This window comes from Herpailurus yagouaroundi, unplaced genomic scaffold (assembly GCF_014898765.1).
Source record: "Herpailurus yagouaroundi ecotype Mexico unplaced genomic scaffold, PumYag 186, whole genome shotgun sequence".
NCBI classification, from domain to species: domain Eukaryota; kingdom Metazoa; phylum Chordata; class Mammalia; order Carnivora; family Felidae; genus Herpailurus; species Herpailurus yagouaroundi.
In genome coordinates, this window is record NW_024412417.1 from 20,091,481 (window position 1) to 20,116,556 (window position 25,076).

General features: G+C 36.5%; 1 protein-coding gene across 2 annotated transcripts in view; it reads left to right on the forward strand.

Moving 5' to 3' along the window:
* The window catches only part of PKHD1L1 (PKHD1 like 1), a 162,011-nt gene that overhangs the window by 95,231 nt on the left and 41,704 nt on the right, over positions 1-25,076 (forward strand). For both annotated transcript variants that reach the window (XM_040494266.1, XM_040494267.1), the window contains exons 51-59: positions 3,783-3,934; positions 5,038-5,197; positions 6,973-7,144; positions 10,693-10,781; positions 11,139-11,287; positions 13,054-13,183; positions 14,807-14,925; positions 15,582-15,711; positions 23,327-23,500. In XM_040494266.1, the coding sequence (XP_040350200.1) occupies positions 3,783-3,934; positions 5,038-5,197; positions 6,973-7,144; positions 10,693-10,781; positions 11,139-11,287; positions 13,054-13,183; positions 14,807-14,925; positions 15,582-15,711; positions 23,327-23,500 (1,275 nt within the window). The remainder of the gene's footprint in view (positions 1-3,782; positions 3,935-5,037; positions 5,198-6,972; positions 7,145-10,692; positions 10,782-11,138; positions 11,288-13,053; positions 13,184-14,806; positions 14,926-15,581; positions 15,712-23,326; positions 23,501-25,076) is intronic.

Consider the following 25,076-nt stretch of genomic DNA (forward strand, 5'->3'; position numbering starts at 1 on the left):
CTAGGTTGAATTAATTTGCTGTCATTATTCATGATCCCTCTGGCATTTGCACCAGCCAAACAAGTAAGTTAAATGGGAATGTGCCCTTTGGTCGAGAGATGCAGGAGCCCACTGAGAACCCCCTACTTCCTCACAGGGAGAGAGGGGACTAATGAGTTCATTACACATTCCTCTCTGCCTCTCTTCTTCCTCTGCTCCCCACTGTCCAAACTCATGAAGAATAGTGGATAGTGGATCTGCAGGGGAAACAGTAAGTACGAAGCAATTCTTGTATCATTTATTACGATGTTATCAGTTATTATATTTAACTTTTAAAACATTCTTACTAGAGTTTCTTCCTCCTATGAATTGAAAAGGTCATACAGCAACTCTCTGGGTAATGGTTATACCCACTATCTCAGTGGCTTAAAAACATGAACCCAGCAGCCATTCCTTTTCTTGTGATTACCAGATGTCTGGGATGGAGCAACATCACTTAAACTTTTAGAGACTGTGGTACAATAAACAATATTTTAAGCAAAGTATCTATGAATGTTTTCTTCTGATTAAAAACTGAGAAGCTAAAACAAAAAGGAACCAAAACACCAAAAGCAAATGAAGCTATTTTGTCTGATGAGATAATACATTAATATTTCCCATTATTATGTTATCAAATAGTTACTTATGATAAAAGTTTTAATCATATCTTCAAATACTTTATGACTGAACATTAGCTTTTTATAAAACGTGGTCTAAGATAATTTTCCAGAGGACTCAGAGATGTACAAACCATCCTGAGGAAATTATTTTAAATATACAGCATAATAAAAAATATATATGCCTTTAACATTTTTTCAGTAGTAATATTTAAACATTTTGAGTCTGTAGTTTAGGGTTTGTTTTTTGTCATTGTTGGTTTTTTGGTGGTGGTGGTGGTGGTGGCGGTAGTGATGATTTTAGAAGTTTTTATTTGTGTTATTATTCATTTTTTAAAAGTTTATTTATTTTGAGACAGGAAGAGAGTGGGGGAGGGGCAGAGAGGAGAGAGAGTCTCCCAAGCAGGTTCCATGCTGTGAGCATGGAGCCCAACTTGGGCTCAAATCCACAAACAGTGAGATCATGACCTGAGCCAAAACCAAGAGCAGGACACTTAACCGACAGAACCACCCAGGTGCCCTGTTTGTTTTTATTTTTGATTTAAGAAGTCTAATATTTCTGAATTTATGAGACTATAGCTTTCTTGTGAAGTCTCTCTGTGCCTTTTTGTCTGATCCTTTCAGGAATAAAGATTTTTATTTAATTACTAAACTGAACACCTTGGTGGCAAGATCTATAAATTTATCTTTCTGTCACTCACATAGCTCAATACAAGACATTGCGATAGTGGAGACTCAGTAAGCATTGAATTACAATGGAATTAGTTGTAGTACCCAGACCAAATTACAGAGTAGAGAAAACATCATGCCAGGTATTTTCCTTTATAATGTGACATAAAAAATAAATCAATTTTCATAGTCAAGCAAATTTGACTATTTTTATTTTATCTCCATTAAATCCAAATAAAATTACTTAGTACTAAGAATTAAAAACAAAAAAAAAGATCACTTGTTTTCATTTTATATATATACTAAATGAATCAAAAGTTCAACAAATATACTAGAAAAGTGGGAAATAAGAGTTGATATAACTTTACATATATCTTTAGATATCTTTATCAAAGGGTCTTATACATGGTGATGTGTGAATCTTTATGTATATATGTATGAATATACATATCTTTATGAATTCATATATAAAGTTAGACCAGATGGCAAATTAATTTTTGATACTGTTAGTGATACTATAGACCAGATGGCAAATTAATCTGAGACACTTACTTTTAATACTATTTTTTTAAATATCAATTTCAAATTTCAGTCCAAGATGCTTAAAATCAACATGCTGAAAATGAATGCATCTGAAAAAAAATTAAGAAAACAAAAATAACTATTAAAAATGATAATTAGTTTTATTTACAAAATAATCATGAAGGAAGTTCAGCCTAAAGTATAATTCCACGCATCAGAAAAACTTTGGTGGAGGTTGGTTCTGCCAAACATAGAGCAAATTCTAGAGGTTGTGGATGATTTTCATGAACTCTTATCTAAGTCAGCTATTGCTTCCTGACAGACTATCCCCAAACTTAATAGCTTAAATCTACAATCATTTGTTTTCACTCTCGTGTCTGAGGACTGGGGGTTGGGTGATCTTGGCTGTGCTCGACTAGGATGCTTTGCCTGAAGGTGAGGAACCAGTGGGCTCTGCTCCTCCCAACAGTTGAATTCAGGTTGTTCCATGTGTGTTTATTCCAGAACACATGCTGAAAGGAGAGCCAGCTCCCTGGGGCAGGATCTCTGCACTGCAACCAGAGGCTCAAGATGGCAAGGCTCACTCAGCTAGCACTTTTCAAATGGTTATGAGTGTCTGGTCCCCCAACATCAATAGGCCTGAGGAGTCTACGCTGCACTTAAGGAAGAGAGAGGAATAAATTCTTACTGAATAAAATTGAAATCATCATAGTTCTTCTCATACATTGCAGGTCATTTGGAACTGTATGTTTTCAGGGTCTCTGCTCATGGCCTTTTTAAATGCAGTGCTAATTCACAAGCCTAAGAATTAATGAATTTGTTCCTCCTTAATATTGGAACTTTTTGCCTCATTCTCCAAAGGAAAAGGATGAGAGTTTATTTTATAGTCTTTCTTCTAGCTTCCTCTTCCTAAATTTATAAGGGAAGGGTTTGCAAATTAACATAAAGTTCAATCAGAGATGATAAGAGAGAGAGAAGGGAATGGAAAAAATAGAATGTAAGCAATTAATCATAGATCTCTTCTTTACATTGTAAGAATTCTTTTCAAATCTTTAGCTGAAGTTGTCAGGCACTCTCTCGTGAACAAGAATTACCAAATTAAATATTTTTTTTCTCATAACAGGTAGTTTAGGTCCCAAGTTTGTTGTTCACAAAATTTAGGGTATCATGGCCACTGTTCATGGTAAGTCTGGTGGTAACCTAGATCCTTAAGAGCTTCAAATCAAATCTTACCATTAGTACTTATTACTCAGATTTTGTTAACTCAACAAATACAGGAAATCTAATAAAGAATTAGAACTTATATTGACATGCCCTACAAATGAAGCATCCTGAAGAATTAAGTTCTTAAAAGAATAGCAACACAGTACATATTTTTTTAAAATTTTTATGTATTTATTTATTTTGAGAGAGAGAGAATGCACACACAGCGCAGGCACAGAGAGAGAGAGGGAGAGAGAGAATCCCAAGTAGGCTCCACGCTGTCAGCACAGAGCCTGGCACAGGGCTCAATCCCACAAACCATGAGATCATGACCCGAACCAAAATCTAGAGTCAGACACTTAACCAACTGAGCCACCTAGGGACTCCTCAAAAGAATTATATTTTAGACCAATAATACTTAAAGAACTGTGTTAATATATTTAAACACTTTTGTCATAGTGGTCATAATCATCATCATGTTTGAATTTTATCTTTCCCTAAGGAATAATGATGTCATCTCAGTTCAGAATTCCAAGTGAGAAAGCATTTTGTATTTCAGTTAAGTGGAATATGAAACATTGGGGCCTTCAGTTAACAAAGACATTTAGAATATAAGTAATGAAATGCTATGTTGACTTCTTCAGAGACTTCTGTTGACTTGGCTAATATTTGACATTTGCACTTCTTGGTAAAAAGAGGAATTTTCTAGAGATAGAGATCACTATTATTTGTTTGTTTTGCATTCTGCTATAGGCACAAGCATTGTTCCCTTTCAGAAGAAACGACTGACTCATATGTCTGGATGGATGGCTCTGATTCCAAATGCAAAGCACATTAACTGGTATTTTAAAGATGTAGGTCACATAACCAACATATCCTATACATCAACATTCTATGGATTTAAGGTAAAGAGCTATAAAATTCATCTTCTAATAATTATGATGGCATATAACACGAATGCAGCATGGAAGGTGCTTGCCTCACATGCTGACCTGCATGCACTTCATGACCCACCCTGAATCTAAGCAGCCAAAAAAAAGGAACCTTGTGTAGGAATCGAAGTCAACAATCTCTGCCATATTCCCATAATACTAAGCTGGTGTCCTTTTATTATCACCATAATAATAACTAGCATTTATTGAGTGCTTATGATGTTCCAGGTACCAGTTAAAGGCTTTATAATTTGTATTATTAAAAATTTTTTTTAATGTTTATTTATTTTTGAGAGAAGAGAGAGACAGAACACGAGTGGGGGAGGGACAGAGAGAGAGGGAGACACAGAATCCAAGGCAGGCTCCAGGCCCTGAGCTATCAGCATAGAGCCTGACACCAGGCTCCAATCCACGAACTGCAAGATCATGACCTGAGCTGAAGGTGAACACTTAACCGACGGAGCCATCCAGGTGCTCCTATAATTTGTATTTTCATGTATCAAAAATAAAAAACAACAGGCCAAGTCCTTTATGCCTACCACCTAGATCTATCTGAATCTAACATTCTGTGTATATTTACTTTTGATTTTTTTTTTAAGAAATAAATATTTTTAGATAAAATGGAAGTCCCCTGTTTGGCTTACCCTAATCTTATTCCCCCACTTTCCACCTCTGGTGATAAACAGTATCCTGAATTGGGATTCATATTCTTCTACTTATACTACATACGTGTAGCCAAAAACAATACCTATCATTGTTTTAAATGTTTCAAACATTATAGAAATAAAATATTCTCTAGATATGTGTATATGTGTATGCATATACAGAGAGAGAGAGAGAGAGAGAGAGAGAGACTTTTGTTGCTTTAGGATATAGTTAGCATTATTTCCATAAATGTGTAAATGTTACTAAACAAAATATGAATGCAAAATGACAAACTAAAACCACAACTTAAGTCTTAGTATAAGCTGTATCTATATGTCATCAAAATTAATGTGTATCTCATCAAAATTAATGTATATTATGTAAGATATTACCATATAAAAGAAATCATATTTTGGGGAAAACTTTTATAGGAAGAAGACTACGTAATCATATCTCATAACTTCACTCAAAATCCTGATATGTTTAATGTTCTTGATATGAGGAATGGCTCTTCAAATCCGTTGAGTTGGAATACTAGCAAGAATGGAGACTGGCACCTTGAAGCAAACACAAGTACTCTGTATTACTTGGGTATGTGTTCATTGGGCAGAGTGATTCTTTTATCTAATGCTTTGTCTAAAGGAAGACAAAAATAGCTTAATGAGCAATTATGCCATACAGTGTCCTGCATATAGCAGGAATCAAGAAATGTTTGCTGAGTGAAAGGATTAGAGACTGAATTTATGTTGAAAAGGGCCTTGACAAAATGAACAAATCAGGAGACTATAGATGCTGGAGAGGATATGGAGAAACAGGAACCCTCTTGCACTGTTGGTGGGAATGCAAATTGGTGCAGCCACTCTGGAAAACAGTGTGGAGGTTCCTCAAAAAATTAAAATAGACCTACCCTATGACCCAGCAATAGCACTGCTAGGAATTTATTCAAGGGATACAGGAGTACTAATGCATAGGGGCACTTGTACCCCAATATTTATAGCAGCACTCTCAACAATAGCCAAATTATGGAAAGAGCCTAAATGTCCATCAACTGATGAATGGATAAAAAAATTGTGGTTTATATACACAATGGAGTACTACATGGCAATGAGAAAGAATGAAATATGGCCGTTTGTAGCAACATGGATGGAACTGGAGAGTGTAATGCTAAGTGAAATAAGCCATACAGAGAAAGACAGATACCATATGGCTTCACTCTTATGTGGATCCTGAGAAACTTAACAGAAACTCATGGGGGAGGGGAAGGAAAAAAAAAAAGAGAGGTTAGAGTGGAAGAGAGCCAAAGCATAAGAGACTCTTAAAAACTGAGAACAAACTGAGGGTTGATGGGGGGTGGGAGGGAGGGGAGGGTGGGTGATGGGTATTGAGGAGGGCACCTTTTGGGATGAGCACTGGGTGTTGTATGGAAACCAATCTGACAATAAACTTCATATATTGAAAAAAAGAAAAGAAAAGAAAAGAAAAGGGCCTTGAGTTGAATTAAGAACTTACATTTTATTTTTTACAAGAATTTTTTAATGATTTTATTTATTCATTCATTCATTCATTCATTCATTTATTTAAGAAAGTGAGCTGGTGGGGAAAGGGGCAGAGGGGGAGAGAGAGAGAGAGAGAGGGAGGGAGAATCTCAGGCAGACTTCATGCTCAGTGCAGAGTCTTACACAGGGCTCGATTCCACAACCCTGAGATCATGACCTGAGCTGAAATTAAGAGCTCTGAACTGGCTGAGCCACCCAGGTGTCCCAGAACTTACATTTTATGTTTGAGATAACACCAACACTGTTACACATGGCCCTGACATTTATTTCACAAAATTAGAGGAAATGAGTACAAAGGAAGCTGTCAAATATTTCGTTTCCATTTTTATCATTTTATTATTTGGGGCAATTATAAATATTTAAGAATACATTTTGAGTTCCAGAATACTTGTTTTGTCAAGACAGTTTGACTGCTTCTCAATAAGACATGTGCATTTCATCAGAATTTTTCCTTATGTATTGCATATGTTTGAGCTCTACCAACCTACTATCTAAAGAATATTTTCAAGTCGCCATGGTTTTGTCTACATTCAGGTTCTTTAGTCATCTTATGAATTTACTGTTTTTAAAAATTGTTTTTAAATCTTTATTTATTTTTGAGAGAGAGCACAAATGGGAGGAGGAGCAGAGAGAGAGAGGGAGACAGATGATCTGAAGCAGGCTCCACACTGATAGCAGACAGCCTGATGTGGGACTCAAACTCATGAACCCTGAGATCAGGAACTGAGCTGAAGCCAGACACTTAACCACTAGAGCCACCCAGGTGCCCTGATCGTCATATTAATTTAAAATACTTTCCTTCACCTCCAGTGTCAGGAAGAAATGAACTTCAGCAGAGCCAGCCCATCTCTGGGACCCTGGATCCTGATGTGAAAGATGTTATTATTAATTTCCAAGCTTACTGCTGCATTCTCCAGGATTGCTTTCCTGTACATCCCCCATCAAGAAAACCAAATCCCAGGAAGCGACCAGCCACATATAAGTATACAGGCTTTTTGTTTGTTAATACCTTTGATAGCACTTGACGGTTTTCACACCTCACTCTTGGTTGAGAAAATAATGCCCTGGACCTGCACAATGCCTTGTAAGTCACCAGGCATGTCCACACTCATTACTTCACTTGGGCCTTATAACCACCCTGATGAGAAAATGGAAACGTCTCACAAAAATTATGTGTGAATGTTACTGGTAATCTCCAACTTGCAGAATGTTAGATATGGATTGCTAGGCCAACTCACTTATTATATATGTGAGAAAGCGGGCGCCAACGACCTTTAGTGAATTATGCGACATCACAAAACTTTTGATGACACTTTCAGAATAGCACCAGAAACTAAGTCTCCTCATTAATCCAATGCTTTCTTAGCAGGTCATGTCTTCTTTGTCTAGAATAACTATCATGGCCAAATCTTGTAATACAACTTATTTTAGTTCAAATGTTTGATTCCCTAATGTATGTTCATTCTCCTAGTTAAAAATGATTTTTCTATCTTTGAAACTTACATAGACCTTTACCTTTATGTCTCATGTGAAATGTCATCTCTACCTTGTATTATAGCAATTACCATACATCATGGAACTAGTATGTGATGACTGTACTAGCCTTTAAGACCCTTAAAGGTATGATCCTGATTTTATGTTATTTTTGTCCTTTATGGACAAGTAATCATAAAAATAATGTTAGTGATGATAAAAGCTAACATTTAGTGGGCACTTAAGAGCCTACTACTATGCATCAAGTATGCCTCAATATTTCTTATTAGGTGAATTACATTTCAAAATATAGACATACTACAGTAGCTACTATACAAAAAGAATAATTGAATTTGTTTATATATTAACCCAATCATTAAAAAAAATGTGCTGAGCACTGCTATGCCCCAGACACTGTGCTGAGCATCGGGGAGTCCATTGTAAACAACAAAGATGTGGTCCCTGCCCTCATTGCACTCACATTCTATCCAAAGAGATAGATGCCAACAAAAGAAAGCAAAGAAACAAAAAAGTAAAGAGAAAATAAAGCACATGAGTGTAAGTTGTAATAAAGGTTATAAGGGCAATGGTTAGGGGCTGGGACAGAGAGCAACATGACAGGGACCTCCTTTGGGTGGAATGGTTAGAAAGGATGGGAAATTCCAGCTGAGAGCCAAAGGGTGAGGAAGAGAGGACCATGGGAAGGGTGGGAGAGGAGTGTTCTAAGCCAAGGAAGCATCTTGGCCCTGAAGTGGGAAAGAGTGTGGTATATCTAGGAACAGAGAGAAAATCAGCATGGCTGGACCCTGGTGAGCAGAAGAGAGTAGCCTGGAAATATTGTTGGAAACAGGTAGACATCAGACCATTCAGCTCAGGCAGGCAGTTAGTATTAAGAAGTAGAAGCTTTTAAATGATTTTCAGCTGAGAAGTAACATACTCCAAATTGCATTTTGGAAAGGCCACTTTTGCTACTCTGTCAGCTTTACAGAGGGACAGTGAAGAAAGGCTCATGAAAAGACTCTAGAGAGCTTTGTAAGAGACATGGGCCATCAGGGTTATTGACCAAAAAGCCCTTATGTAGTCTAGGGTAGAAAAAATAGTTGAAAATTTAATTAATATTCATTATGACTCACATAATAGGTTTAGATTGGTCTAGACCAGAATGTGATAGAGGAATATGTTGTTATGCTACGTGAATAGGTCTTAGAATAGGGTTTTTCCCTTTCATAGTATGAGTTCTGCTCTCTAGAAATGGCTATAGTTGGATTTGTTAATTAGTATTATGCAGATAATACTATCAGTAAAAACAAACAGAATCTTGATCCAGAGCTGGTACCTCAAGATTAGGATGTAAAGCTCTAGCTATTCAACACACATATGCTTAGTTTAAGAAGTATTAGGCTTCATTTCATTGATTATAACAATGGGCAGTAAGAAGAAGAATGTATAAAATGCATGGTATAGTGCTGGTAAGAATGAAAGGCTATTAATCTTGAGAAGAGCTAGATAAAATTATCCAATCTGTACAATGCTGGCCAGGTTATTTAGTTACAAAGATACAACCTTAAACAAACCTTCCCTAAAATTGCTTCCTGAAAAATAATGTATTATTGTCAGTCTAACTGCTAGCCTCACTTTTAAAACTATTAAAACAAATTTTTATTATTGTCAGTCTAACTGCTAACCTCACTTTTTTTTTTATTTTTTTTTTCAACGTTTATTTATTTTTGGGACAGAGAGAGACAGAGCATGAACGGGGGAGGGGCAGAGAGAGAGGGAGACACAGAATCAGAAACAGGCTCCAGGCTCTGAGCCATCAGCCCAGAGCCCGACGCGGGGCTCGAACTCCCGTACTGCGAGATCGTGACCTGGCTGAAGTCGGACGCTTAACCGACTGCGCCACCCAGGCGCCCCTAACCTCACTTTTAAAACTATTAAAACAAATTTTTATAACAGAATTTTTGATTAACACATTTCTTAATGATAAAACTTAGTAATTCAAATGTATACCACAAGTACACTCTTAACCAAACTGTATGTTGACCCTTTTTTAGAATTCCAGAATTAGTATCATAGAATTTTTAAAGTTTTTACTAGTTAAGGAAGCAACCACTGATTGTGAATGTTTTCCAGTAGGAAAATATCATCAACTTTATAATAATATTCTTTACAACAATTTGGACTTGAGGTGGTTTCTGGAAAGTATAGTGATGAAAAGAGGAGACTGCCTCTCCCCCAAAGCACTTTTTATATCTATTTCAGTTTAACATAACCCTCACTCTGGTTGTACACCTACCATCCCTGACTCCAGCCCAGGGGCTTAACCTCATTGACTCATCGTTGCCAATTCACATCGCCAATTCCATCCCTCCCTTCACAGAATCTAACTGACCATATCCTATTTCCCCTTTCCCCATGCAGTAGCACCACATGTAAGGGTCTTTAAATGGACAAAGGATGCATTCCTTTTCTTTTAAAAAAAAAATATTTTATTTTATTTTTTGAGAGAAAGAGAAAGAGAGAGTGAGCCAGAGAGGGGCAGAGAGAGAGAGAGAGAGAGAGAGAGAGAGAGAGGCTCCATGCTGACACAGAGCCCAATTACAGGGCTCAAACTCATGAATTGCCATGAATTGCAAGATCATGACCTGGGCTGAAATCAAGAGTTGGGTGCTTAACTGACTAAGCTACCCAGGTGCCCCAGGATACATTTCTTTTCACTTTCTGTCCTGTGAAATCTTATAAGGAAATTAAGTAATTTACATCTTAGCCAAAATGAGGGTATTACAATGAGGATTTAGTGGGAGAAAAAGTGATTCAGATTGTAGATGGAAAGGAAGTTTTCTTCAATGGAGAAAAAAAAAGCTGTATATGTAGTCATATGTGTTAAGTGTCCTACCAATTGCACCTATCAGCTCGCCTGCTTAGTGACAATGTATAAATTCTCTAATTTACATTCTGTCATCCCCAAAACATCTAGTATAGTGGTATACCCTAAGGAGATGGTCATTAAGTATATAGAGATAATACTTAATGGAATCATTTCTCTTCTCTTTTCAGCTTATGGTCAAATGATTCTTTTTGGCAATCATCTCGAGAAAATAATTATACCATACCTCACCCAGGGGCAAATGTGGTTATTCCTGAAGGTAAGTATATAAATGTAAGTAAATGAAATGCCTATATTTATGTGACATTAGGATAGATACGACAATAGTTACATTCCACCTTTAAGCAGCACACCTTGGGGAAAGAGCAAATGTGAAGAGATGGATTCTATTATTGTGTCCTGGGTACCAGATCTAGCCTTCTGGGTTTTATGTGGATTTCAACCTGAAGATTAAGGATAACAGATTTCCTGGGAGAGATAAGAATAAGTCATTGTGTGGAAAAAGGGTTGCAAACTTCAAAACCAAGGCTCACTGATAAGGTTTTCATTGTTTTTATCTATAGGCAATAGTTTATGGATTATGTTATATTTCTCATAATAAAGCATTGTTTTATAGGAACATGGATTGTAGCAGACACAGATATTCCACCAATGGAAAGTCTCATTATTTGGGGAGTTCTAGAACTGGAAGATAAACACAGTGTGGGAGCTGCAGAGTCTTCTTACAGAAAAGTTGTTCTAAATGCTACCTACATATTGCTTCAGGTAGGAGGAAGGGTCTTACAATTTATACCTTTATTAGTCTAATTCTAGGATGTTGGAGATTTACTGAAAAAATTATAGGGGTGCCTGGGTGGCTCAGTCGGTTAAGCGTCAGACTTCAGCTCAGGTCATGATCTCATAGTTTGTGAGTTCTAGCCTCGCGTCAGGCTCTGTGCTGACAGCTTAGAGCCTGGAGTCTGCTTCGGATTCTGTGTCTCCCTCTCTCTCTGCTCTTTCCCCGTTCACTTTCTCTCTCTCTCTCTCTCTCTCTCTCTCTCTCTCTCTCTCTCTCTCAAATAAGTTAACATTAAAAAAATTATAAGAACATATGTTCAATCGATGTGAATAAAAAACACAACTGGCTCTAACCTATGAGATAAGTCCAATATATTTCTGCTGCCCTTTAAACTGGTGGCCACACATTCCTTAGGGAGTAATTATGCTACTTTTTACTGTGAAGTTTGCCCATTTTTAATCCTACGTAGAATATTTGTATTATTGTTAGGTAAAGCTAAACCCACAACTTGCTCCAACAACCAGAGAATCCAATTCCAGGAGTTGTGGAAAAACATAAAAAATTTAAACCTTTTCTTTTTTTAAGAAAACAGTGTTTCTTAAAATGAATGGACATGGATGGAATTATGACAACAGGAGAAGACTACTAAAAATATTTCGGTTGTTTGGAACAATCACCTCATTCTCTCATAAAGCTCAGACTGTCTTGAATATGTAACAGTATAATTGGTTGAATTGTTCTGTCAGTTTTTATTATTGTTAATTAAAAAGAATGGCCTAGCCAAAAAGCTGTTAAGTGTCCTAAGAAAATAAAAGTAGTAGTAACTTTTCTTTGCTAAAACTAGGCCTTTACTGCTTTAAAGATATGCAGTATTTTAGTATTTAGATGCATGAGCTTTGAGGTAAATTAAAGGTACGACTGAGTCCTTACCTCAGTTGGGAACCTTGGGTAAGTTATTGGACCACTTTTAGCAACAGTTTTCTCCCCTATTAAGTGAGAATAATAACAGCAATTCATGGGCTTAGTGTAAAGGTCAAATGATATAATGTATGTAAAGCCTTACACATTATGCCTGGCAGAGAATCAGCAAGCATTTAGTAGTAGCTATTATTATCAACAAAGAGGGCTCCTTAAGAAACGAAATAGATGAACATAGGGGAAAGGGGGGAAAAAAAGAGAGAGAGAGGGAAACAAACCATTAAGAGAACAAACAGGGTTGACAGAGGGAGATGGGTGGGGGGTAGGCTAAGTGGGTGATGGGCATTAAGGAGGGCACTTGTAGTAGGTATTGTATGTAAGTGATGAATCGCTAAATTCTACTACTTAAACCAGTATTACACTATATGTTAACTAAAATTTAAATAAAAATTTGAAAAAACAAAACAATGAGGCCTCCTAATGGGCACAGCTTGGAATTAAGTGTGAGGAGTGTACTTCATATATGTCATATTGTGCTAAAATAAAACGTGATCTGTCCAGTAACACTAGTTTAGGTCTAAGCAGGTCTCAGCTTTAGGACAGTGCTGACAATAAGTAGCTAGTAAGTCCAACTTTGAAAAATCATTTAAGCAGCCTATCCCAAAGTGACAGGGTTAAATCAAGGTCACTTCCAGATACAATACTGTTCTTTGTATAACAAATTTCATTCATTTTTACTAGAGGAAGCTACCAGTATCTTTCTAATTCCATTTTTATGGGTGAAATTTTTTTCTGCCCAATTTTTAAGTATTAACAGTTTTCTGCTTCACTGCAGGGAGGTAGATTGATTGGTGGCTGGGAAGATAACCCTTTTAAAGGAGAATTACAGATTGTTCTTAGAGGAAATCATTCTACTCCAGACTGGGCACTTCCAGAAGGACCAAATCAAGGATCAAAGGTCTTAGGTATGTGTTTCCAGATACCAAAAGTATCATGTCAGTTTTGAGAATCTATTTTTTTTAATTTTTTTAATGTTTATTTATTCTTGAGAGAGAGAGACAGACAGAGACAGAGTATGAGCAGGGAAGGGTCAGAGAGAGGGAGACACAGAATCCGAATCAGGCCCTAGGCTCTGAGCTGTCAGCACAGAGCCCGATGTGGGGCTCGAACTCACAAACCCACAAGACCATGACCTGAGCTGAAGTCAGACGCTCAACCAACTGAGCCACCCAGGTGCCCTGAGAATCTATTTTAAGACATATGGCACGAAAATACTTATCAGTTCATGATGTTATGGTATCAGAAGATTTCACAGACATTTATTTATAGTAAAGCGTTATAAAAATAAATAAAAAAATGTTTAAATAAATCATGTCACACTAAAATAGGTATAGACGTGCGTATTTGAAACCAAAATATAATTCATTGCAAAACTAACATTAATCTCTCCATGTGTGTATTATTTCTCCAATCTGGTTTTCTTTATAACTGTCTCTTTTTATAAATAATCATACTTTCTCATATCTTAGTGCTTTTCCCTTAAAAGGTAACTTTTCTACACATTATTTTTATAGTGTTAATAATCTGTGAATCAGTTGACTGCCATCAGTTATCTAGTCACAACTGTTGCTGAACTTTATATTTTCCTGTTGGATGTGTATGGCTGTATGTATTCCTATCTGAGCCTGGAAAGTAAAGGAACTGAGAGGGTTTATTTGGTCATGATTAATAACCAAGTTTATTAACACTGCTGCATATCTGTTGGAAAGATACATACAAGCATGTGCTGCAGTCGCTTTGCCATACAATTTCTAAACAGTGACAATCAGTAAATAGGGGCATAAAAAATGGCTTTGACTGAAGGAGTCAGCTCTCCACTGGTAAGTGTTCCAAGGCAGACAAATTCCATCTTAAAAAGAACTTGCTTTTATGTGTTTATTTTTTTGTTTCAAAAGTAACATTTCAAACAACATAAACGATATCAATAAAAAATATTAAGAAAAAGTATACATCTTTCCAATTCTACCCCATCATGAGGAAACTAGTATGTGTATTAGTAGTTTTTACATGTCTTCTCATGTTCTTTATATATGTGTACATTCATATTGCATATATTGATTTGTGGTTATAGTATTGTGCCTTTTACAAAAACATGGTCAAACTAAATATATTCCTATGCAGTTTTCTTTCTCAGTTAACATGTTATGGATATCTTTCTAAGTCAATATTTACAGATAACACTCTTTCTTTTTATAGCATATTACCCTAATGTATTAGTATATTATAATTTATTCCATCATTCTCTTATTGATGTACATTTAGATTCATTCCATTTTTCCAATATTTTCTAGTATTATGGTGGGCATTCCCATTCATGTATACTTGTGCGCTGGCTTTAATTTCTATGGACCAGATTCCTAGAAGTGGCTCAAAGAGCCAAAGCCATCTTGTATAACCCTGAGCAGATATCCAACTTCATTCCATTCATTCTAAAATATCCAATCATTTATTAAAATGAATGGTTTCATTTTATATTAGCACCTAACTCAGTACTATGTGGTGAATAAATAGAAGCTTTTGTATTTCAGGGGTGTTTGGTGAGCTGGATCTTCATGGATTTCCACGTTCAGTATATAAAACTAAGCTCTCGGAAACTGCAGAGGCTGGTTCCAAAGTCCTATCTCTAATGGATGCTGTGGATTGGCAGGTACAGGAAATATTATGTGGTGGGAACTGAATACACACAGTGGGTCAATTTACAAAGGTTTCTTTTTTATTCTCATGGACATTTTTTTTTCCATAGGATTGATCAGATAAGAAATATATATTTTGCATTAACTTGCACTCAGAAGCTGACCTGATAGTAGGCATTTAAAAATTGGGATTTTAAAGGTCCTTCAGAATATATAAAGAACACTATCTTTAGTTATGAAAGGAAAATATGAAAGTTTCTGAATGGAAAAAAATTTTTTATGTGTGTCTTTCCCATATTTCAGGAATATCAAGTAATAGTTAATTATATTAAAAAACTGGCAAAATTTAAGAATATTGTACTGACCAGTTTTTAATATAAATATGAATATATTTGCTTTGATCTATTTAATTTCTTAAAAGTATATTGCCTGTGATTTTATTTAGTGACTGAATTAAATTTGAGGAGATGTTGAGATAAATCATAATTTAGAATTCTTAATATCAAACACATATTTTATTTTTAGAGACCTCAATGTATGTTTGTTCTTTCCGATAATACCATGTTGCTAATCAGATATAAATTAAATTAGAATTTTTAAAAGTTATTATTAAGAAATAGAAACCTATTTTGAAAATTGTTCTTGAATTTGGCACTTGAATTTTTCTAAGGAGGGAGAAGAGATTGTGATAACAACTACAAGCTATGATTTCCACCAGACAGAAACTAGAAGTATCATTAAAGTCCTGCATGACCAGAAAATTCTGATTCTCAATGATACCCTTTCCTACACTCACCTTGGTAAGTAGCTGTTCTTTAAATAGATCTGTAATTAACATGCCTTGAAATGTTCACATTTTTAGTGATCTCCTTTGTAATTACAACTATTTGATTTAAAAATCTAACATTTTTGAGGAACATTTCACTCTGATTGGTACTAGTACCCAAGGGGCACTACTGTATTGGCTTCCAATAGTCCCTGCTGTATGCATTCATTCATTCAGCAAATATTCAGCAAAGACTAACATGTAACATCCCATGGGGTAAAGTTAGCACTTTCTGTTTTAAGCAAGCTTCTAGGTGATTCTCATCCACATGAATTTTGAGAACCCTTGAGCCAAGAGCATCTTTGTCCCAGTTTGTTTTGTTAACACATTTCTCAGCTATAACTGCATTTAGAAAAGCTACAACAAAATGGTAGAACCATAATTCTCAAGGATAGAAGGAATTCATCAGAATCATCTGAAGATGATCTTTCAACTTATAGGATCAGGGCTATCCCAGCACCCACTCTTTCCCCATTTGACATTCTACTTTCATCTGAATCTAAGAAAGTGGTAGCAGACAGGGGTGTTATGTTAGAAAAGCCATACAGATGCTTCTGGTGCTCATGAGAACTTCAGCTATAATGTGGCATGATTGATAGGCAGATGTTTGACGTTCATGGAAAAGAAACTTCAAAGAACTTTTTATAGCAGTATTTTGATAGAAGCATATGTATCTATCATTCTATGTCACACATTTTTTTAAATCAAAAGGAAAAAGCTTGTTGACCAACACTGTAATTGTAAAACAAGTGGTTTTTATAAGTTTGACATTATAGATTCTTTCATTTAAACTACCAAACATTTATTTCTGTTGAAATACATCTGCTTGCCTTAAAATTTTGAGTAAGAGTTCTAGAAATGTAGAATGTAATTTAGATTATGTTTTACAAATCATTAAGATATAAGTGTATAGACTGCGCTTGATATGCTACTACACATTTGTAAAAAAATTGTGATCCGTATAAAATATGCCATAGGAAAATTGGAACAAACCAAAGTTTAGGCATCATAAAAGATAATATCTGTGTGCTTCTGATTATCCATATGACCTTGGACAAATTATTTTACTTCTCTACTTCATTTTCTCAACTTGGCCTTACAACAGTGATTTAATTTATATGCAAACTACCAAGTAAACAATAACTTCATAATTGCTGATTATAATCATACTTTTGGTGTAAACAGAAGAAATGCTTTTTATTTATTTCATTTTATAAATTAAAAAGTATTATGGGGGAATCTAAGATGGCAACATAATAGGAAGATGCTATAGACTCATCATGTCCCTTGAACACAACTAGATAACTGTCAAATCATTCTGAATACCCAAGAAATCAACTTGAAGACTGACAGAACAAACTCTACAACTAGACAGAGAGGCCACATGGAGAAAGAAGGTAGGAGGTGCAGAGACATGGGTTAGAAGAGAAATGAATCACTGTGGAGGTGCTGTGGAGAGGAGGGAGCCCTGGTCATGGAGAAAGGCAAGAGAGAGCATAGCACACAGGGGTAAGCACGAGGAAAACACTTTCTCAAAGTTATTGCCTAGGAAAACAGAGGGGCTGATTTTCGTGAGTTTTTGCAACCAGCAGGTCTGGAAGACTAGAGTTTTAAAGGTATGTGGGCATGGCTTGTATAGAGCCCTGAAGGTTCTACCCTGCTCCTGGAAAGAAGGCAGGCAAACAACCTGGGAGGCAGCTGGCAGAATCTGAGGAATGCCTAAAACACAGGGAGAGACTGTTCCCTCTTCTCGGAGCATTTCTGTGAAAGGTAGAATTCATGGAGATGCGTCTCTGTCTCGGCCATCCAGGGGCCTCGTTTCCCTTCCCTGCCCCTCAGCATAGCTGCAGAGCCACATGCAGCTGGTCTCTGACACTGGCTGCCTGGCCTGCCTCTTCTGAGTCCCACACCCCTGTGCTCTGGCAGGACTGTCCTTCTTGGTCAAGCCAGCCTCAGTCACAGGGCGGTGGGCCTCTCCCTCAGAAGACCAGTGCAGGTCCCCATCACACCATGTTCCTGTTTACCCCCCCCCCCCCTCTGTGTGTGCCGGGACAGACAGTGTGGAAACAACAATCTGAAAAATGTCTGGGACATACAGCAGGGAGATTATTTGCTGTTTTGGGAGTGCTTCCCTGAGAGGGATTGTGCCTGGAGACTCCTCTCTGGGGACAAAGGAGCTGCCTAGCACCATTTCCCACCCCTGTCCCTCAGCATAAACACAGAACCACCTTCAGTAAACAGCACAGCACCAACACTGGTTGCCTAGTCTACTTACACCAGCTCCCACACTGCTGTGCTCTGCCAGTATGGCCCTTCTCAATCAAGTGTGCCCCAATCCCAGCATCCTGGGCCCCTTCCTTAAAAGACCAGCAGAAATTCCTGCCCATACCATGTCTCCTGACCAGAGACTTCTGCAGGGCTTCAGTTCTAGTGGAAGTAGCATCAGGTCTCATTTAACAGGCAGACCAGAGCAAACCTACTTAAAACCCAGCACACTATGGCCAAGGACCAAACACTGCCCACTGCAGGCAAGGAGAGCCTCTGCAGACAACTAGCCTGAAGGATAGCAGCCAAAACACTATAGCAGCGTACATCCAGCAGACACTAGAAACATGATCTTTTCCTCATAAAACCATCTAAGGAGCAGGACACATAACAGACTTTTCTAACACAAAGAAGAAGACAGAAATTTAGACAAAATGCCAAGATGGAGGAATTCATCCCACATGAAAGAAAAAGATAAGGTCACATCCAGAGATCTAAGTGAAACTGATATAAATAACATATCTGATGGAGAATTTAAAACAACAATCATAAGGATACTCACTGGGATTAGGAAAAGAATGGAAGATGTCAGGAAGGGCCTTACCACAGATATAAAATAGTTAAAAAAAAATTGAAATGAAACATGCGATAAGTGAAATTTGCAACTGACTGGAAGCAATGAACACAAGAATAGAAGGAGAAGAGGAATGAATAAGTGATATAGAAGCTAGAATAATGGAAAATAATAAAGCTGAACAAAAGAGAGAAAGAACTATGGATCACAAGAATAGATTTAGGGAATTCAGTGACTCCCATCAAATGTAATAACATTTATATTATAGGAGTCCCAGATAAAGAAGAGAGAGAAAAGGAGGAAGAAAATTTATTTGGGGAAATAATAGAAAAGTTCCCTAATCTGGAGAAGGAAACAGATATCCAGATCCAGGAGGCACAGAGAATTCCCATCAAAATCAACAAAGCAGGCCAACACCAAGACATATTATAACTATATTTGCAAAATATAGTGATAAAGGAAAAAATTCTAAGACCAGTAAGACAAAAGTGGTCCCTAACTTACAAGGGAGGGTTCATAAGGCTAGCTGCAGATCTCTCAACAGAAACCTGGCAGGCCAAAAGGGAGTGGCATAATATATTCAACATGCTGAATGGGAAAAATCTGCAGCCAAGAATACTCTATGACAGCAAGGCTTTCATTCAGAATAGAAAAAGACACAAAGAGTTTCCCAGACAAACAAAATCTAAAGAACTTTATGACCATTAAACTAGCCCTCCAAGAAATAGTAAAAGGGACTCTATGTGGAAAGGAAAGACCAAAAGTGACAAAGACAAGAAAGGAACAGAGAAATCTCCAGAAACAAAACAAAACAAAACAAAACAAGTAATAAAATGACACTGAATACATACCTATCAATAATTACTCTGAAGGTAAATGGATTAAACAGTCAAATCAAAAGACATAGGGTGTCAGAATGAATTAAAAAAAAAAAACAAGACCCATTTATATGCTGCATACAAGAGTCTCATTTTAGAACTAAAGACACTTGCAGATTGAAAAGTGAGGGGATGGAGAAACATTTATCACACAAATGGATGTCAAAAGAAAGGCAGAGTAGCAATACTTATATCAGACAAACTAGATTTAAAAACAAAGACTGTAACAAGAGATGAAGAAGGGCACTATATCATAATAAAGGGAACACTCCAACCGGATCTAAGAATTGTAAATATTTGTGCCCCCAACATGAAAGAACCCAAATATATAAAACAAGAACAAACATAAAGAACTAATTGATAATAATACAGTAATAGTAGGGGCTTTAACACCCCACTTACAACAATGAACAGATCATCTAAGCAGAAAGTCAACAAGGAAACAATAGCTTTGAATGACACACTGGACCAGATGGACTTAACAGATATATTCAGAACATTTCATCCTAAAATAGCAGAATGCACATTCTTTTCAGGTGCACATGGGACTCCAGAATAGACCATATACTGGGTCACCAATCAGGCCTCAATAAGTACAAAAAGATTGAAATCACACCATGTATATTTTCAGATCACAATGCTATGAAATTTGAAGTCAACCACAAGAAAAACTTTGGAAAGACCAAAAATATATGGAGGTTAAAGAACATCCTGGTAAAAATGAATGGATCAATACAGAAATTAAAAAAGATATTAAAAATACATGGAAATAAATGAAAATGAAAACACGATGGTCCAAAACCCTTGGGATGCAACAAAAGCAGTCATTAGTTGGAAGTATATAGCAATACAGGCCTACTTTAAGAAGCAAGAAAAATCTCCAATAAATAACCTAACCTCATACTAAAAGGAGCTAGTAAAAGAACAACAATTGAAGCCAAAATCCAACAGAAGAAGGAAAATAATTGAGATTAAAGCAGATATAAATGATATAGAAACTAAAAAAATAAACCAGATCAATGAATCCAGGAGCTGGTTCTTTGAAAAAATTGATAAAATTGATAACCCCTAACCAGACATATCAAAAGGAAAAGAGGAAAGGGCCCAAATATATAAAATCACAAATGAGAGGATAAATTAACAACCAGTACTACAGAAATACAAACAACTATAAGAGAATATTATGAAAAATTATATGCCAACAAATTGGACAACCTAGAAGAAATGGATAAATTATTAGAAACATATGTACTACCAAAACTGAAACAGGAAGAAATAGAAAACTTGAACAAACTGATAACTAGCAAAGTAGTTGAATCAGTAGTGAAAAATCTCCCAATAAATAAAAGTCCTGAGCCAGATGGCTTTATAGTTTAACTCTGCCAAACATTTAGCAAGTTAATAACTATTCTTCTCAAACTATTCCAAGGAAACAGAAATAGAAGGAAAACTTACAAACTCATTCTACAAGGCCAGCTTTACCCTGATCCCAAAACCAGACCAAGACTCCACTAAAAAAGAGAACTACAGGCTAATATCCCTGATGAAGATGGATGCAAAAGTCAACATACAGATATCTTTTGCATTTCTATATGCCAATAATGAAGCAGCAGAAAGAGAAATCAAGGAATCAGTTCCATTTACAATTGCACCAAAAACCATAAGATACCTAAGAATAAACATAACCAAAGGGGTAAAGATCTGTACTCTGAAAAGTATAAAACACTGATGAAAGAAATTGAAGAAGACACAAAGAAATGGAAAAACATTCCATGCTTGTGCAATGGAATAGCAAATATTGTTAAAATGTCTATATTACCCAAAGCAATCTGTACTTTTAATCCAATCCCTATCAAAATACCACCAGCATTTTTCACAAAGCTAAAATAAACAATCCTAAAATTTGTATGGAACCACAAAAGACCCTGAATAGACAAAGCAGTCTTGGAAAAGAAAAGTAATGCCAGATGCATCATAATTCTGGACTTCAAGCTATATTACAAAGCTATAATTATTAAGACAGTATGGTATTGGCACACATACAGACACATAGATTAATGGAATAGAATAGAAAATCCAGAAATGAACCCGTAACTCTGTGGTCAACTAATCTTCAACAAAGTGGGAAAGAATATCCAATGGGAAAAAGTCTCTTCAACAAATTATGTTAGGAAAACTGGAAGCAACATGCAAAAGAATGAAACAGGACCACTTTCTTATACCATATACAAAAACAAATTCAAAATGGATTAAAAACCTGAATGTGAGACAGTAAACCATTAAAATCCTAGAGGAGAGCACAGGCAGTAAGTGCTTTGACATAGGCCGTAGCAACTTCTTACTAGATATATCTCCTGAGGCAAGGAAAACAAAAGTAAAAATAAACTATTGGGACTTCATCAAAATAAAAAGCTTCTGCACAGTGAAGGAAACAATCAACAAAACTAAAAGGCATCCTGCACAATGGGGGAATAATGGCATATCTGATAAAGGGTTAGTATCCAAAATATATAAAGAATTTATACAACTCAACACCTAAAAAACAAATAATCCAATTAAAGCATAGGCAGAAAACATGAAAAGACATTTTTCCAAAGAAGACATCCAGATGGCTAAAAGACACATCAAAAGATGCTCAACATCACTCATCATCAAATCAAAACTACAACTGGTGTGATATCACCTCACAAGTCAGAATGGCTAAAATTAACAATACAGGAAATAATAGGTGTTGAAGAAAATGTGGGGAAAGGGGAATCCTCTTGCACCAGGAATGCAAATTGGTGCAACGACTCTGGAGAACACTGTGGAGTTTCCTCAGAAAGTTAAAAATAGAACCATCTATGATCTAGCAATTGCACTACCTGGTATTGACCCAAAGGATACAAAAATACTAATTCAAAGGGATACATGTACCCTGATGTTTCTAGCAACATTATCTACAATAGTCAAATTATGGAAAGAGCCCATATATCCATTGACTGATGAATGGATAAAGAAGATGTGGTATATATGTATATACATACATACATATATACACAGTGAAGTATTATTCAACCATAAAGGAGAGTGAAATCTTGCCATTTGCAACAACGTGGATGGAGCTAGGGGGTATTATGCTAAGTGAAACAAGTAAGTGCGAGAAAAACAAATACCATGTGATTTTACTCATACGTGGAATTTAAGAAACAAAACAAATGAATATGGGGGGCGGGGAAGAAAGACAGGAAAAGCAAGAAACAGACTCTTAAATATAGAGGACAAGCTGATGGTTACCAGAGGGCAGGTGTGTGGGGGGATCGGTTAAATAGGTGACAGAGATTAAGGAGGGCACTTGGGATGAGCACCGGGTGTTGTACGTAAGTGTTGAATAACCAAATTACACACGTGAAACCAATATTATGCTATATGTTAACTGGAATTTATTTACTTTTTTATTTTTTTTCAACGTTTATTTATTTTTGGGACAGAGAGAGACAGAGCATGAACGGGGGAGGGGCAGAGAGAGAGGGAGACACAGAATCGGAAACAGGCTCCAGGCTCTGAGCCATCAGCCCAGAGCCTGACGCGGGGCTCGAACTCACGGACCGCGAGATCATGACTTGGCTGAAGTCGGATGCTTAACCGATTGCGCCACCCAGGCGCCCCTGTTAACTGGAATTTAAATAAAAACTTGGAAAGAAAAAAATTAAAACTATCATAATTTCAGTCTGCCATCTATGTATGTTTAAGCATGCAAATCTAATTAATTCACACATTTGTGTTGACTTTTGGCATATTAGAAATTTATGTGGCCTGTGAATTACAAAGGAACTGATAAACACAGGTACTTCTCAGCATTGGTAATAATCTAGCTGTCCTTTCTGTTGTAGCTGAAAGATACCATGTTCCTGGAACAGGTCAGAGCTACACGTTAGCAGCTGATGTTGGGATACTGAGTAGGAACATCAAAATATTTGGTGAAGATTACCCAGGTTGGTTCAAGGAATCTTTTGGTGCACGTGTCCTGGTCAGCTCATTCACTGAAAATATGATGACATTTAAAGGTTGGTACAAATTTGAAATATAACATGGTCTCTTCTATGTTTAGTCATTTCTTAAACAATTGTCACTTCTTTTTAGGATCACACTGTTTAAAAAATTCAAGTGAGTACATTTTAAAGATCTTACTGGCTTTAATCAATGAGTTGTGAATCAGGCAGTGTCTGATCTAGCGGATAGAAAGGAGCTCCAAAGAGCTGTGCAAGATGAAATGCTTTTACAGGCAGAAGGGAGCAGGTTACTTGCCTCTAGGGGATGGCAGGGGCTAATCAGGGAGATTACCTAACCAGTGCTGATCAGGTGATTCCTGACTGACTGGTTTAAGATTCCATTTCTGGGAGTGGAACTGTAATTAAGTTCAGTCTCAGTTTGGTGACATGGGGCCGAGCATAAGCAACTCCTAATTTGGGCCCGTTGTCTTGTTTTTAACACATGGAAGAATAAGGCCTTGAGAGGGATTATGTAAACCCAGGTGCTACCCTCAACAACCAAATCCCTAACATTTTTCTACTTATTTTATCTTCATAGACAATAAGAATTATTAATAATGACCTTAGGTAACAGCCCAGCTTCTCACCCAAACAGAAATCATTTGATAACAAGCACAATAGATCTGTTAATTTTGTTTGAAGGAAAATTTCAAATATATACAAAATTTTCAAACATAGAGAAATGTATAATGAACCCCAGTGTACCCATCACTAGGTACCACAATGGTCAACTTTGGTCATTCTTGTTTCAACTATACGACCACCCACTCTCTTCAAGCCCCTGGGTTATTTTGAAGCAACCACATACATTTTTTTATTGAGATATAATTGACATAACATTGTATAAGTTTAAGGTGTACACTGTATTTATGTTGATACATTTATATATCCCAACATGATTACCATTGTAGTGTCAGCTAATATCTCTTTCATGCACATAATATGTCTTTTGTGTGGCGAGAGCAATAAAGATCTAGTCTCTTAGCAATTCTGAAGTTACAATACAGTGTTGTTGACTGTAATCACTACGTTGTACATTAGATCTCCAGAATTTATTTAGCTGCTAGCTGCAAGTTTATACCCTTAAACAGCATCTTCCTAATTCCCCACCACTACCACCCCAGCTCCTGGTAACCACCATTCTACTCTGTTTTTATGAATATGGCTTTTTTAGATTCCACATATGAGTTTCATACAGTATTTGTCTTTCTCTGACTTACCCACTTAGCATAATGCCCTCAAGGTCTGTGTGTTGTGGCAAATGGTAGCAAATGGTAAGAGTTCCTCTTTTCTTAAATGGCTTAATAATGTTCCATTGTTCATATATGCCCCATCTTCTTTATCCATTCATCCATTGGTGGACACTTAGGTTGTTCCCATATCTTGGGTATTGTAAATGAAGCAATCACATATTATTTCATCTAAAAATATTTCAGCATGCAACTTTAAAAGACTTTAAAAATGTTTGTAAGTATCAGATGCTAAAATGTTAATGTAATTCCTTAGATCAAATGATTATTCAGACTCCCCCAATTTATTCTTTCTCCTTCCTTCCTTCCTTCCTTCCTTCCTTCCTTCCTTCCTTCCTTCC